General features: G+C 35.6%; 1 protein-coding gene across 1 annotated transcript in view; it reads left to right on the forward strand.

Annotated features, from left to right (window-relative positions):
- Positions 1-472: 472 nt before the first annotated feature.
- The window catches only part of HIKESHI (heat shock protein nuclear import factor hikeshi), a 28,037-nt gene continuing 12,265 nt past the window's right edge, over positions 473-16,244 (forward strand). The window contains exons 1-2 of the mRNA XM_027083609.1: positions 473-729; positions 2,894-3,131. Of these exons, the coding sequence (XP_026939410.1) occupies positions 700-729; positions 2,894-3,131 (268 nt within the window). The 5' untranslated portion in view covers positions 473-699. The remainder of the gene's footprint in view (positions 730-2,893; positions 3,132-16,244) is intronic.

Genomic DNA, 16,244 nt, shown 5'->3' on the forward strand with positions numbered 1-16,244 from the left:
TTTTCGGCAAATAAATGGAGGTGTGAGGCTGGAAAGAACTACAATAAAGTTGTCATTAAGTACAAAACAGCTGATTAAAAAATCAGTACTTTTCAGCTACTGTGTAGCAGAAAGAACCCTGGATTTGAATCAGGATTTGGATTCAAGCCCCATCCTTGAGTGCTGTGTAAAGATTTGGGGCTGGGCAATTTTCTCGCCTACAAAATGCAGATAATAATACCTACCTCCTAGAGTTTTTGTAAGGATCTAGCGAAATGACTGTAAAAGTGCACTGTAATCTCTAAAATGTTAGACAAACGTGAGAAACTTTTCCTCCCGGCTCTGGATTCGTAAATTTGGGGATACGGACTACCAATCCCAACAGGCAAATCCTCCGCGTTCCCTTCCCGGAAACCGGCGCAGGCCCTTCTGGGACTTGTAGTTTTATCGGGATCTGGCCCGCCTTTCCCGTTTAGTAAGGGCGGTGCGGTGTGAGCCCCGGAAGTACTCGTCGCCTGAGAGGCGTTCTGGTTAGGAAGGCGAGGTTAGAGGTCGCGGGTGCAGAAAGCGTTCCTGCCGCTGGCCTATTCGCTATGTAGCGGAGGGGTAGGCACCCTCCGGCACCTTCTGGAAGGTTCTTGGGCTCGACTAGGGCAGTAGACCCAGGATTTCTAGTCCCCGGCTTCGGGTCCTTGCCGGCTGAGCGGAGCCGCCGCCGCCATGTTTGGCTGCTTGGTGGCGGGGAGGCTGGTGAGGATGGGGCCGGGTGGTCTCAGGGAGGGGGCAGGACGCCGAGGGCGAGGCCCCGGGAAGGGGAGGGTGCGTCGGTGCGCGGGATGCGGGGAAGCCCCCTCAACGTCTAGTTGACTGCTGAGAGTGTGAGGGTGGGCAGTGGGACGCTGGGATGTTCGCTCTCCTTTCCCCACAGCTCTTTTCAGAGTTGCAGTCACACCATTAGCTGCCATTTATCGAGTGTGCATTATCCTAGGCAATGCACGCCTTTTGTCTGTTCCTAGTCATCTCAGCCATCCATGTAGCGCTTATTTGGCACTGCAAACTTAACCGTCACTCGTGAGATGGTGGTTCTCATTCTCATTTTGCAGTTGAGGAACTAAAGCTCAGTTGGCAGTATAAATACTCGCCTGAGCTCATAAAGTGAGTTCGAGGTAAATGTGGTGTTTGAATCTAGTCTGTAGCGTCCTGTTTGTCGAAGATGAAGGTACTCGGGCAAAGTATAACTGCTGGGTCCTTTTGGAAGGGCCCTAATAAAAATATGCTTAACGTAATTGGAAATGGGTTGATAGAAACGCCTGGAACTTAAAGCGTGAGCGATATCTGTGATGACCCCAGAAGGAGCGTGAGCAGTGAATTTCCTTATTGGTAAAAAGAGGTAACCTTCCGAATTGTTAGGTAAATGAATTAAGTACCTGGGATTGTTCCGGAAGAATCTGGAGGGTGAATCTTGCTTGCCTCCGTAGAAGCCACTCAGAAATCCATTTCAGACCTGATTCCTTTCACCTAGAATTCTTTCTCTTTATTTTTTTCTCCCTGCTTTATTAAATGTTGCAGCCCCTTTGTTGAATTTTTTCATCAATTTTTGATAATGTAGTGTGTACACAGTTCTAAGGAACCACAGAGATAAATTGGAGATGGCTATCCTCAGAAGATTTATTGTCTGTCCCTTGAATGACTGGGAGGCCCCTTTTGGTGATGGTGGTGATTGATAATATTGGTGGGATAACTTTGTATTGCTTCTGCTCCGGATAGGAAGAATGACAGGACCAGCCTGGGATTGAGTGTGGGACGAATTTCGTTAACGAATAACATTTAAAATGTGTGTGTTTTTCTAAAGAATAGAAAGGCCCTATGGAATCCGTGTTGTCTACTAATTTGGAAGGAATTTAGTTATAGCAGTGCCTGTGTCTATTTACCTAACACCTAATCTACATAATGGATATACAGTAGGGGTTCCTTCATGACAAGATTTTCTTTGACGGTGTTTGACTTTTTAATTCTGGAGTATTTGAACATATTAATCAAAATGAAGGGCAAATAGACCTAGTGATGCCTCAACGTTTAACTACATTATTCTTTGACTAGAAAAATTCACCAAATCTAAAGTTATGGACTCAGTAAAAGATGTACCCTTTTTCCGAAGGTCGAGGATTAGAGTGTCATAATACAGATTAACAGAATGTCTGGTGCCTTTGACAGAGTTGACATTTAAGAAATATTTATTTTACCTGATGGTTATTTCAAGACTTGTAGATACCATGATTTTATGTGCCTTTTAAGATTATGCATGCCAAAAACTGGTAAAATTGAATTTAATACTAATAGGCATTTTGGTTTATATTTATGTTCTTTCTTCCTTTGTTTTATTCTCTGTATTTAAACTGGAGAGTTTAATAATTTTGGGGTTACAAATATTTTTCAGTGAGTAGGCAAAATGACAAATAATGAATCTGCAAATAATGAGGATTGACTGTAATAACTTCTGAATTGCTTACCCATTTTAATTACCCGAGGTTCTTTACCTTCAAACTAGAAGATAAAGCTTTGGTGCATGGTGTTTTGAACAACCTTTCATTTTTATAACATTCTGAAGCTGTAGTGATTTATTTATGTAAGTAAAATCCTTTCAGGGCACTTCTGAAATAATTTAGTTATGTTTTTGAAAGATTACATTCATTAAGTCATTTTAAGGCTAAATGTATATTTTTAGATTTTTCTATTAAAATAAGCACTCTTTTTGGTGTATTTGGTAATTCCATAGATTATCAGATTGATCCAATGTTATACTTGATATAATGACTATAATTGACTATATTTGGTAACAGAGCTTACAGCAATACTAAAAGGGCTATAGAAACTTATCAAACTATTTCACTAAGGCGAGTTTCTTATATTCTAGGTGCAAACAGCTGCACAGCAAGTGGCAGAGGATAAGTTTGTTTTTGACTTGCCTGATTATGAAAATATCAACCATGTTGTGGTTTTTATGCTGGGAACAGTCCCATTTCCTGAGGGAATGGGAGGATCTGTCTACTTTTCCTATCCTGATTCAAATGGAATGCCAGTATGGCAACTCCTAGGATTTGTCACAAATGGGAAACCAAGTGCCATCTTCAAAATTTCAGGTCTTAAATCTGGTAAGAATAATATATTAAAACAGTTTCATAATTAAACTTTTTTCTTAAATAGCATAACACAGAATGTGGCTTTTTTTACTTTTTATTATATTTTTCTGATTGCTGAAGTAATATGTAACATTATTTAAAAAAAAAAAAAAAAATCAGGGACTTCCCTGGCAGTCCAGTAGTTAAGACTCCATGCTTCCACTGCAGAGGGCACAGGTTCCATCCCTGGTCAGGGAACTAAGATCCTGCATGCTGTGAGCATGGCACGGCCGGAAAAAAAAAAATCAGATGGTACTGACACATTTGAAAAATGGTAAGTGAAGAGACCTTACACTTACACTCCCATCCATCCTCTGCCTCTGGAGAGAACCACTCACTGTGGTTTTCTTTGTATGCTATATACCTTTGTAAAGGGATTTTTCTGAATTAGTGGGTGTTTTAATAAAAATGAGAGGAATCTTCTCATAATTTGTAATATGCACATCAGTGTTTAAATAAACAGATAAACCAAGGAGACTTGTATAGGAAATACAATGAGAGTCCTTTTTTTCTACGAAGATCTTTTGAGCTCTTAGATTTGATTACCCCTTCAGTGTTCTTCTGTTGGTTGTATTGACATTGCAGGTGTTAGATCTTACAGGGACAATCCTTGCTTTGATGCTTGAAAGTATTTTGTTTAGAAATTGAGAATGATACTAGGTAGCATTTACTCCCATTGAATATCTGGTTCCTTTGAAAGTCTAGATAAAAACAGACATGAAAAGTCTTAGATTATAAATATGTGTTCTCCTGGAAATAGTCTGTAACGTCCAAGGCAAAGTTATATTTAGGTAACATGTTTATATATTTAACAAACATTTTGGTATCTACTATAATGATTAAGTTCTTGCCTGAGATCACTCATATTCTTACAAAGGAAGATAGTTCTATGGACCAGTATTTAGAAGGGTGAAAAGTAATTGCGGATGTTTGTACAAAGTGCTGAGAGAGAATAGGTAAGGGACAATTAACTCTTAAGTAGGTTGGGGAAAATTTCTGGGAGGAGATGATATTGGACCTTTTGAGAAGATAAGTAGGAGTTTGTCAGGCCTGTGAGAGGCCTATTGGGCATTCTTTTCTAGGTAGAGGTAATATGGGTATAATGATGAAAGTTTGAAATCGTGGTATGCTCAGAACGGCACAAGTTATGGTGTATAGGATAGGCAGGCACGGATCATGAAAAGCTGAAAAGCTTATGTATCCCACTGACTCATTTGAATTTAATAGACTAGCAATTTTTAACATGCTTAGATCACAGACCTATTTGATAGTGTCATAAAAAGTATGTGTAATATAATATAAACATAATGTAAATACTAAAAAGTTTGCATGTACTCTGAAGCCCATCCATGTGTCCCTCCCCATAAAGAACTGTCCCTGTATGTGTAGAGGAGGCAGTGAACAATTTCAAGTAAGGGAATGATATGATCAAATTTAATTTTTATCCTGAGGACTGTGAAGAATGAACTGGAGCAGTTCTGGCCAGATGATGAACTGTTAGCTGCTGTTATTTATGTAGTTGGAATTCTACAAGAAGAAATGGGAAAGAATAATATTTAAAGCTAAAAATTGTTGAGATTGATGATAAATACTAATCTCTAGATTTAAGAACCAGGACAGATTCTTACAGTCCTTCTCAGTGGGGGTTCACTGAGAGAATTATCCCTAATCCCTAAGGCAGTGGTTCTTAAAGCATGAGTCCCTGACCAGCAGCATCAGCATTAACTAGAAACTTGTTAGAAATGCAAATTTGTGGTAGGACCCCAGACCTACTGAATCAGAAAACTTGGATGGAATCCAAGTATTTAAATAGGTTCCCTAGGTGTTTTTGTTGCCTTCTGAAGTTTGAGAATCATTGTCCTAGGGCATCCACCGTATGTAATGAATTAATACTTGTACATATAGCATGGTATTAGTTCTGAATAGTCTTTGGGAGAATTAAGAAAATAGTCATTATCAAATCACTTTTTCTCTTTTCTGTAGCTGTGCCTAAATAGAAAAAATAAGTAGAAAAAAAATGTGGACAACTCAATACACTTTAGTGAAGTTAAATATATAGAGAAAGTAATAAAGACACCAGAGAGAGAAAACAAGTCATTAATAACTGAACAGCAAATGAGTCAGTTTAGCATATTTATCAACAGCATGAATAGAGGTCAAAAGTCAATAGATGAGTATCTTCAAAGTGCCAAGGAAAAATAAAATAACCCTCAAAGCTATCATTGTAAAGTGAAGGAAAAATAAATGTGTTTTCATGTGGAGATGTAGAGTTTACTACTAATAGACCATTACTGAAAGAACTACTGAAGGTAGTTGTACTTTAATAGGAAGGAACTGAATCCTTGAATGTAGAAGGGTATGCCAGACTCAAAGTTAGCAAAGAAATTGGTAAACATATAGACAAATCAGGACAACTTGATTACATAAAACAATACAATAAATAAATGCACAAGAATTAAATACTGTACTGGAAAACAGTGCATATGACAGGAGGGGTAGTGATCTGAGTAAGCTTTCTGAGGTCCTGTGGTTTAGAAAGAGTAATAAAATTGATTCTACTTTCAAGTAATCCTGTTAAAATTTTAAGGAAAACGTAAAAAAAAAAAGAAAGAAAAAGAAAAATACATGGTATGTGAAAAACAAAATGAGATGGTAGAAATAATTTCACATATATCAGTTATCAAAATAAATCTAAACCTACTAAACTTACCAGAGAAAGCATGGAGACTCCAGGATGGGATTTTTTTTTTTAAGGCAGCAAACTAATAATTATAGTGATGTTTATCAGTAACATGTCTAACACAAGGAACCTCCCAAAAAGCTGTCATAGGTGTGTTTTAGAAAAATGGGACTAAGGCAAAAGCATTATCAAGGATTAAGAGGTTCATTCCCTAGGAATGAAATAATTCACTAGGAAGACTTAAATATTTCTCGGAAAAAGTGAATGTCATGAATTTGTGTGTATATAAAACATAACTTCAAATATATAAAAAAATTGACTTTACAATGATAAGTGGACAACCTTACAATCAATATTTTTTTTTTTTGCGATATGCGGGCCTCTCACTGTTGTGGCCTCTCCCGTTGCGGAGCACAGGCTCCGGACGCACAGGCTCAGCGGCCATGGCTCACGGGCCCAGCCACTCCATAGCATGTGGGATCTTCCCGGACCGGGGCACGAACCCGTGTCCCCTGCATCAGCAGGTGGACTCTCAACCACTGCGCCACCAGGGAAGCCCTCTATGTATTCTTGATACAAGTTATTTATAAGATATGTGATTTGACGTGTTTTTCTAGTTTTTGGATTGTCTTTTCTCTTTATGGTGTCTTTTATAGAGCATATGTTTTTGTGTGTTTTTTTGTTTTGTTTTTCTGCAGACATCTTGTTTATTGATTTGTTCCCTTGCATCTTTTTAAAAATTATTTTATTGAAGTATAGTTGATTTACTTAGAGCATGTTTTTAATTTCAGTGAAGTTCAGTTTTTCAGTTTGTTCTTCTCTGGATTGTGCTTTTAGTGTTGTGTCTAAGAAATCTTTGCCTAACCCAAGGTTACAAAAGTGTTCTCCTAGATGGTTTTAGTTTTAGATTTTACATTTGTATCTGGGATCCAATTTGAATGAATTTTCGTATTTAGTGCGAGGTATGGATTGAACTTCGAATTTTTTTTTTTTCGCAAGTGGATATCAAACTGTTCCAACACCATTTGTTGAAAAGAGAAAGTAATGTATAGATGTTTATATGAATATATATTGATTTAAAAATGAAAGAGAAATGGAAATAGACACTGTTATACAGTTTTTTAATCAAATTACTAGTTGGAAAGCATGCTAGAAAATTAAATGGATACTGGTAGATATTAATAGTCATAAGCGATATAGGCAGAGGAGCAACTAACTTGGGACGAGAGAGAGATTTTTGGTTTGGGTGTGAGGAACCTTTGGAACATGATAGCGATGCCTTAAACATAAAGTGGTGGGTTTTGTTTGTATAGCAGTAGGCTAGTAGCCAGCCAACTATTAACCTTTGCATAGTGGGACAGTGCAGGCTTATTTTGTACCCAGACTCATAGGCATTGATTAAGGTTAATATTGGCCACCATCTAGTATACCAGGACCCACTGGTTGTTTTTGGAGACATACTAATTAAATTGTCAATTTAATTGTCCTTACCTTACCTTACCTTCTCTTCTCTTTGCTCTAGCTTTGCCAACATTTTGAGTAGGGAAAGGGGTGCAACATTTCTTTTTCATTTATGATCATCACTATATTCCGTGAAGGAGATGCCTTGGAAATAGTGAAAAGTGCTTTCTTCTGTCATTTTTGCACTGCCTTCGGCTGTCTTTTCCCTTTTCTCTGTGACACCCAAAACGTTGGGGGCAGTGGGCATAACATTCTGAGATCATAAAAACCCAGACATTTCCATATTGTGTTATCTCATCCAATCTGGAGAAAATTCAGCAATCAAAAATGAGTTAATACAGTTGCTCTAACCAAAACTTTAACAATAATAATTAGTGACATATTTTCTGTGGAGTTAGCTAAAACAGTCCAAAATCCAGTCCCAGAGTAATACTTAATCCATTATGGGAAAATGGATTTATTTCCATTATGATAAAAGTAATTCTTTTATTCTCCTGCCTTTTAAAAAATAAATTATTTCTCATCATTTCCATTATAACATGGCTTTTGATAGCTTTTATCTATGAAAACAAAATGAAATTTCAAGGCAGTATTTTTAATGAGTAAAGCACAATGCTTTATTAAAGGAAAAACAGCTTAAAATATTTAGAGACTTATTGATTATCAACATTAAACAAATGATAAAATGCTGTTAAAATGTTTTGGGTGGTTCTTTCCTAGTGTGTTTGGAAAATGCGCTTTTCGGATGTTTAAAGTATTAGAATTCTTAATTTATACAGAGGAGATTAGACTTTTTATTCATATTAGGGAATTTTGTATTATTGAAATATAAGAATAGGTGGACTTGTAATGGATTTATATTTTTGAACCTTTGAGATGCCCTTTATAAGTTTTAATACATTGAGCAAACCTAGCTAACTAGCATATCAGGGTGGAAGAGAGACTTGCTGAAGTAACTTTAGGCAGTTGTGATTGAACTGAGAATTTATTAAGTAAGAAATCTAGAAGAATTTTATGGGAGTAGGGAGGGTAGACGGTTAGTTGAAGTGAAGCAAATTTCATGTTAAACTTTGGCAGTGTTTGGTTCTCTGCTGGTTGATGAACAGATTTCTTAATTTTGCACGGAAAGGTTTTGGTCAGAGAGAGAGAATTGCTCTCTTGAGAGAATTGCAGTTGGTAGGACATCTTAAAACAAGTTACTGTGAGTTTTATTTTGTTTGAGAGAAGATTCTTTGTGGCTCTTGGGTTCTGAAAAGGAGTTATACAATGAATATACTTTTCGGCTGATGATGGAACAATCTGGGGTGATGGTTGAGAATTAGGATGGGACTAAACTTGAAAATATAGAAGGGAGGGTTTGATGTTAAGAAACAAGAAGAAACTTCCCTTCTTCCTTCCTCCCTCCATGGGATCTAGAAATCCTAAAAAAAAGTAAATAAATAAAAGGCACAAGCTTAGATACAGTTTGGTGGTTAGAGACTTGGGGAAGTTTAAATGAGTCTCTTGCAATTTTTATCTTTAGATGCTGTGCTTGGTGTTTAATGCGGAAGAGACATTTAATCAAAAACTTAGCAAAAATCATGAAATACTGGGAGTATTATATAAAGAGATTCTTTGCTTTACAGAAATTGTATGCAAACTCAAATTAGCACATAAAAGGGAATATTAACAAAATTAAAATTTGTATGGAACTTGTATTTTAAAAAGTGGGTAATTATATGTCTTTTGCTATATCATGATTTTTAAGTTGTCTGTTTACGTTGTGAATGCTTGGGAAATATACTAGAAATTACTCTAGACATTTCCATTAAACAAGTTACAGAAGAAAAAAATACTTGCTTATGTAAAGACTTTGTTGTATATCAACTTCATTCTTAGCACATACATTTCAAATTGATGACTGCTTTCATTTAGGGTCTCCGTATCTGTGTATGAATATTAAGATCACTCCAAGACAGTATTCAAAGGAAGCAGGTTACTGAGCTAATTGAAAGTGGCTCTATAGAAGATTAGACTGGAGCATGCACCTGAAGTATGAATAGGTTTGGATGGGATGGAAGTGGGAGGATGGGAATTGCATTTGGAAATCATCAGTCATGAAAGTAGTAGTATACACTGCACCTTCAAGTGACAGTGAGGAGGAGACTTTTAAAGGTAGCTTGATAGACTTCTATTTGGGACGTGTGGGGCGAGGGGTAAGGTTTAAAGGTAAAGTGGAGCTGCTGTGTGCTGGTTATGCTATGGGGGGTTTACTTTTTTTTCTGGTAGGCAAGTGTTTGAGCAAGAGAATGATACTTTAAAAAAATGATGTTTTAGTAAAATCATTGTCTAGGATGGGTTGGAGAATCTTGTTGAGATTAGAGCCAGAGCAGCCAATTAGGAAGATTTTATAATGTTTGAAGGATGAAGGAAAGGGTAACATTGAATATCTGCTCATGCAATGCATTGTACTAGGCTTTCATGTGTATTATATATTTAATCTTTATTATTAGCTTCTGGTTTTCAAGAGACTGGATGTCAGAGAAATTAAATATTTTGCTAGCATTTGGTGTTGTCATACAATTGATTTTTGTATATTGACTTTGTATCCTGGAGGATGAAGGAAGGGGTAACACATTGAATATCTTGCTAAACTCCCTTATTAATAGTTCTAGTTGCATCCTAGAATTTTCTATATAGATGATCGTAACATCTATGAAAAAGACTTTCATAGATTTGAAAGACTTTCTTTCCAATTTTTTGCCAAATTTTATGTCTTTTATTTCTTTTTATTGCCTTATTGCATTGCCCAGCCCTTTGAGCATCATGTTGAATAGAAGTAGTAAGGGTGCAGTGAGGCAAGAAAAAGAAAAGAAACATAACAGTTGTTCTCTCTTCCTCTGTTTTATGAGTGTCTAAGATTGAAAATGAATTGCCCCTTTCATCAATATGAAATACCGAAAAGAAACATAACAGTTGTTCTCTCTTCCTGTTTTATGAGTGTCTAAGATTGAAAATGAATTGCCCCTTTCATCAATATGAAATACCATTTATTATGGTAATGCTTCTGTCTTGAAGTCTACTTTGTCTAAAATTTATGTAGCTTCTCCAGTGTTCTTTCTCTCCAGTGACATGCTGTATTTTTCCTGTATTTTTACTTTGAGATAAATCTATGTATCTCTTGTAAACAGTATATAGTTAGGTGCTGCCTTTTTTTTTGACCTCTGTCTCTGCCTTTTAAATTGGGTGGTTAGACCATTAATATTCAATGTTACTGATATGGTTAGGTTTAAGTTTTTATCTTGGGTTTTTTTTTTCCACCTTCTTTTGGATCGAGTATTTTTAAAATCCATATTTCTTCTATTGGGTTTTTACTTTTACCTTTGCATTTTTTTTAGTGGTTCCTCTATGGATTATCATATGAATCGTTAACTTTTTACACTGTACCATGAATTAATATTAACAAAATAAACATCTGTATTTGACAACTATGAACCTGGATTTGGTCATTTTTATTGCGTGTCATCTCCACTTTTCCTTGCTATGTCAGCCCACTTAGTGAAATTCTGAATATAAATGAAAACTTTAGGGCAAAAATCACATTTTGGTAATTTATTTTGAATTAAAAATATTTATCTCCATTCTCATCATCTTCATACTGAAGTTAAACATTGCATCTCTTAGTAGCATGTGGGAGAATCAGATATGTGTAATAGGAAGCCAAAAGATCTGTTATAAATACTCTACATTTTTTCCCCAAAGTTCAGAATTTTCACATCCTTCAGAGTTGAATAGCAGAGGCAAAAGGATTATTTGCTCACCTTTGCTTTGTCTTAATCTCATCCAGAGAAACATTTCATGGTTTGTACTGGGAATTTTCTCAGTGGACTGCATCTTTCATTTTCTTAATGAAGTCTTTTGGGAGATAGGCTGCTTTTTTGATGTATGTCCATTTTTGATGTATGTCCATCTCATTAACACAAAAGGTATCTGTAATTAGAATTAGAAACTCATTTTCCACATAATTTTAGTATTTCTTTCTAGTTCTATGATATTAAGTATTATCAGGTCTCACAGTACTTTTTGAATTTTTTTCACAGTAATTTTGGAAAGTTTTTCTTAAAATTTCTTACCTGAGTTCTGAAGTTGATATCTAGCCTTAGTAGCATTATTAAACTGTAAGATGCACAAAAAAACTCAGCATTCATATAGTAGGTCAGCTGAGTGCTGGTGTTCACTTATAACAACTTAAGCATCTGTTAAAACCTGTTATATATGAATAATGAGATGCCAGGTAATGTTAACATGAGCACACTATCTTTTAAATTAAGGTTTAAATTTTTAATTCTGAACTCGGAAGGTGGAAGCAGTTTCTTTTACCAAAAATATGTAACTGAAAGAATTTATATTATTCATATTTATACATGTTTATATGCATATGTCTGTCAAAGGTAATTATTTGTAGAGTTCATATCCTATTTGAAGAGTTTGTTTAAGCCACATCCACATATTCTTTCATACACATACTTAAGTTCAACTTAAAACCTTCCTTTTCTCTGTAGGTTAACTATTTTAAAGTGTTTCAAGATACAATGAGGAAATGGCTCAGTGCCTCAGTCAGGGAGAATTCCAGTGACATCTACAGTGGAGAATTATGTGGAGAATGGGCAACGGAAGAGGCCAAGATTGGAATAGCAGGTGGGGGAGTAGGACATTAGGTCAGATATAATGAAAACACTTATGTGGAACTTAAATACTTTTTTGTGTGTCTTTAGCACTTTAGTATGTGATTGTACTTAATAGAAGAATAAGAAATAGTTGATTAAATTACCTGTGCTATAAAGAGGGATTATATATTTATATGAATAAAATAGAGTAATGAATGCGGTAGAGCTTTGTAGAATACTCTTGTTATGAGAAAAGGCTGATACTTTGTGTTTTAGGCACCTGAACTATGCACCTTATATTGGGGTTTTACCTTTTTTTTGTTTTTTATTTTTTTGGCCAGGGCCCTACTGTGAGGTAGTGTTAGTTTGGAATGAAATTCTAAAAGTATCACTTTTGATACTTAAAAAAATTTTTGCATTAGGGAATTAGAGCAACTTTATTTTGAAATAATTTTAAAATTAGAGAAAAATTACGAGAATAGTGTAAAGAATTTTTTATATTCTCCCATATTCATTAATTTCGTTACTCTTTATCATTCTCTGGATATTTTTTTTTCCTGAAACTTCTGAGAGTAAGTTGTAGATATCATACCCCCTTACTCCTAAATAAATCAGCATACATTTCCTAGAACAAGGATATTCTTTTATAATCACAGTATAATGATCAAATTCAACAAATTTAACATTAATACAATACCTTGTCTGATATACATTCTACATTAAAGTTTTGCCAGTTTTCCCAATAATGCCTTTTATAGCAGTTTCCTGCTCCCTCCATCTAGGGTCCAGTCAGTATTGTACATTGCATTTAATTGTCACACTTCTTTAGTCTTTAATCTGACACATTGCTCAGCCTTTCTTTGTCTTTCATGGCAGTGACATTAAAAATATCTATGAAAAGAAGGCTTAGCACCAAAAAGGAATTTTTAAGAAATGTTAAAATTAGAGTTTGTCATAAATCATCACTTAACTTTCTTCTTTATAGTTCTGCTCTTTTCTTTTTGGGTTTGCTGCCATATTTTAATGTCATTGCTTTGGCTTCTACACATGACATATACAGTCTCTCATTTTATCTAGCTCAGTTGCCAAGAAGAAACTTTTAAACTTATTCTAGTGTTCATTTTAAGATTGGGTTGAGCTTGTCAAGGGGATTAGAAAGGACAAAACAACACCTCAAGATACTACTATTAGTCTGTTTGCATGCGGTGGAACTAGAGCCAGAATGGGAACCTTTTACTTCCTGATGTTTCTTGATTTCCTTTCTTGAATGGCTTATTGTGAAGTAAGTAATGAATAAAAAGCAGTTAAGAGTTCATACTACAGAATTTGTTGTAAACAGGTAGGATAATGGACGGGAATGAGCATCAACCTTGGAGTTTGCTGGACCCGTTTGAATCCCAGTGATACTCATGACTAGCTGGGTAGTCTTGACCAAGTTCTTTAAGCCTTAGAAGAGAATCCAGGTAAAACGGGGATAATAATACCTACAGTGCATGTGTTTTGCGGAGCATTAGAGATAATGCAAAATGCATAATAGTGCCTGGCACGTAGTTGGTGCTCAAGGAATGGTTATTACGTTTTTATAAAATCATAGAAAGACAGCTCTAGGAGGGAATCTTAAAAATCACCCGGATAATGAAATCTATTCAGAAAGGTTAAGTAATTGTTACTGACTTATTAGAGTGTAAGCTCCTTGAGAGTAGGGACTGTTTGTGTATCTTTTACCTTGTGTTCTTTAGAGTGTATAGAGCACAGTGATGGACTTTAGATACTTGGTAAATATTGATCGTTTAAATACATTTCAGACAAACAAATTCTAGACATATTACAATGTCAGGTAAGTTATTTTTGTCTGGTTTAAAGTACTTATTATTGATAGACCTTTGGAAGTCACATAGCTCTTAGAATATGCATGAGTAAAAATGTAATTTCAGGCTTGTCAGGCTATCAATAGAAATAAAGCAGAGGTTTTAAGGATATATATGTATATATACACACACATATATATGATTTCTAAATATTTATATTCAATACTAAGAGGATTTTCAGCAGGCATAATTAAGTTGTTTTTCTGTAGCTTTTTAGCATATGTCATGTTCAAATGCCACTTCATAGTGAATTGCTTATTTTTGGCATAACAGTTTTCTTTAGTCTTCATCCCAGCTGCTATGCACACCAAAAGTATCTTAACCAGTGGACTCACTTTTAGTTTTTTGGTTTCTTTTTGGGGGCACTTATAACTCTTAGAAAGATTGATATTTCATGAGTTTTATTCTTCTGTAGAGGTCTTCCAGAGAAAACATTTACTTATATATTTTTTAAACTCATTCTATCTTGCAGTTACCATATGGGTCCACTGGACCATTTTATAAATTTAATGTGCATTTGAGGATATTAGTGATCTTATTTTGTCTATATCTTGAAACATTTTGCTGTTTCATCCAAGGAATTATTTCATCATTTCTCATTAATTCTCAACTATGGAAGAAAAGAAAGGCTGAAACAATAAGAAAAAGGAAAAATGATGGAATTACTTGAAGCAGAGGTTGGCAAACATTTTTGTAAAGCTTAAGATAGTAAATATTCTAGGCTTTGTGTACTACATATGGCCTCTGTGACATATTCTTCTTTAAACAACCTTAAAAATGTGAAAACTATTGTATGACCTATCCTAGGTCATACAAAAACAGGTTGTGGGCCAGATTTAGCATGTGCACCTTAGTTTGCTATTGCCTTATCCTATGGTTTTCATATTGCATTGTCCAAAGGATTATGTCATGTTTCAAGAAGTATAAAAGGAGACTGGAGACACCATCTTCATTGTCTACTTTTTGCTTTTATTGGACAGAATTAGGAATTAATAATTTTTCATATTTTGTTCATGATGGCAAAGAGAAGAAAATTGACAGGGGAACAAGTTTCACAATTTTGTGTGAATCAGAAAATGAATACAGGGACTTCCCTGGTGGCACAGTGGTTAAGAATCTGCCTGCCAATTCAGGGGACACGGGTTGGAGCCCTGATCTGGGAAGATCCCACATGCTGCGGAGCAACTAAGCCCGTGAGCCACAACTACTGAGCCTGTGCTCTAGAGCCCGCGAGCCACAACTACTGAGCCCGTGTGCCACAAGTACTGAAGCCTGCGTGCCTAGAGCCCATGCTCTGCAACAAGAGAAGCCACTGCAGTGAGAAACCTGCACACCACAACGAAGAGTAGTACCCACTCGCCGCAACTAGAGAAAGCCCGTGTGCAGCAACGAAGACCCAACACAGCCAAAAATAAATAAATAAATTTATTAAAGCAAATGAATACAGTGAGGCAGATAGCAGCATTCTAGACTCATGATGGTGGTGAAGTTGATCATATAAGCAAAATCTCAAGATTGAATCTTCAGATGATGGTCTCTTAGGTGAATTTTCTCAAATAAAAAAATGGATGATTGAACAGTATATTTCTAAGGGCCAAAAGAAAATATGGTATTCTTATCCATTTAGTCATTCAGCAAGGAGGAATTAATCACGTAGTATTTTGTGACAAAATCTTGGACATGTGGTAAAAGGATGTGTGCTGGTATTCTTTCATCTCTTACGTTTGGTCTCCAAATTTGACTGGATACAGTTTGTAAGTGGACATTGCTGAAAGTGGGTGTGTATACAAAGGTGATGAGAAGATAATGTAGAAATGAATGAAACTAATTGGATTGATTATTCTAAATAATGTTTATAAGTCTAAAAATGACAATGTTTTGCAAATTACAGATCAAAGAGGGTGGCCATTCTTTCTTCAATAAATTATGAGCCATTAAAATTTTCAAAATTTCAAGGTTTCACGTATTGCACTCTGACAATGCAACTGCCAGAAGAAAGACCAGAAGTGATGATAAGCTTGAATCTATTAGAGATCCACATTTATTAGTGACACTTGAGGAACAGTTGTATTCAGAGAACGTGGCCCATCTTGGCTATTTATAACTTAAAAACCAGGCAAGTGTGGTAAATCTGGAATGGATGTTTGAGTTTGCTGTACTTTAGTACTTACGAAAATTCTAATAAAGTTTTTTAATATCTCTTCATTCTTTTGAACATTTTTTGTGAAATGAAGTGTATATAGTTTTAAAAAGAGTCACACCCAGATAGTAAATGATGATGACTGCTTTTCCTTGTATACTGACAGTAAAGCACTAGTTTCCTTTAGGATTTTCTCCTCTGAGTTGTGTTAGGCTAGTGAAGAGGGATACTTTGAGAAACAACCTTAAAAGATTTGCTGCTTCTTTTACTATTGGAATGTTACTGAGAACT

The sequence above is a fragment of the Aethalodelphis obliquidens genome, unplaced genomic scaffold, assembly GCF_003676395.1.
Source record: "Aethalodelphis obliquidens isolate GAN/ISIS:26980383/991018 unplaced genomic scaffold, ASM367639v1 scaffold50, whole genome shotgun sequence".
Lineage (NCBI taxonomy): Eukaryota > Metazoa > Chordata > Mammalia > Artiodactyla > Delphinidae > Aethalodelphis > Aethalodelphis obliquidens.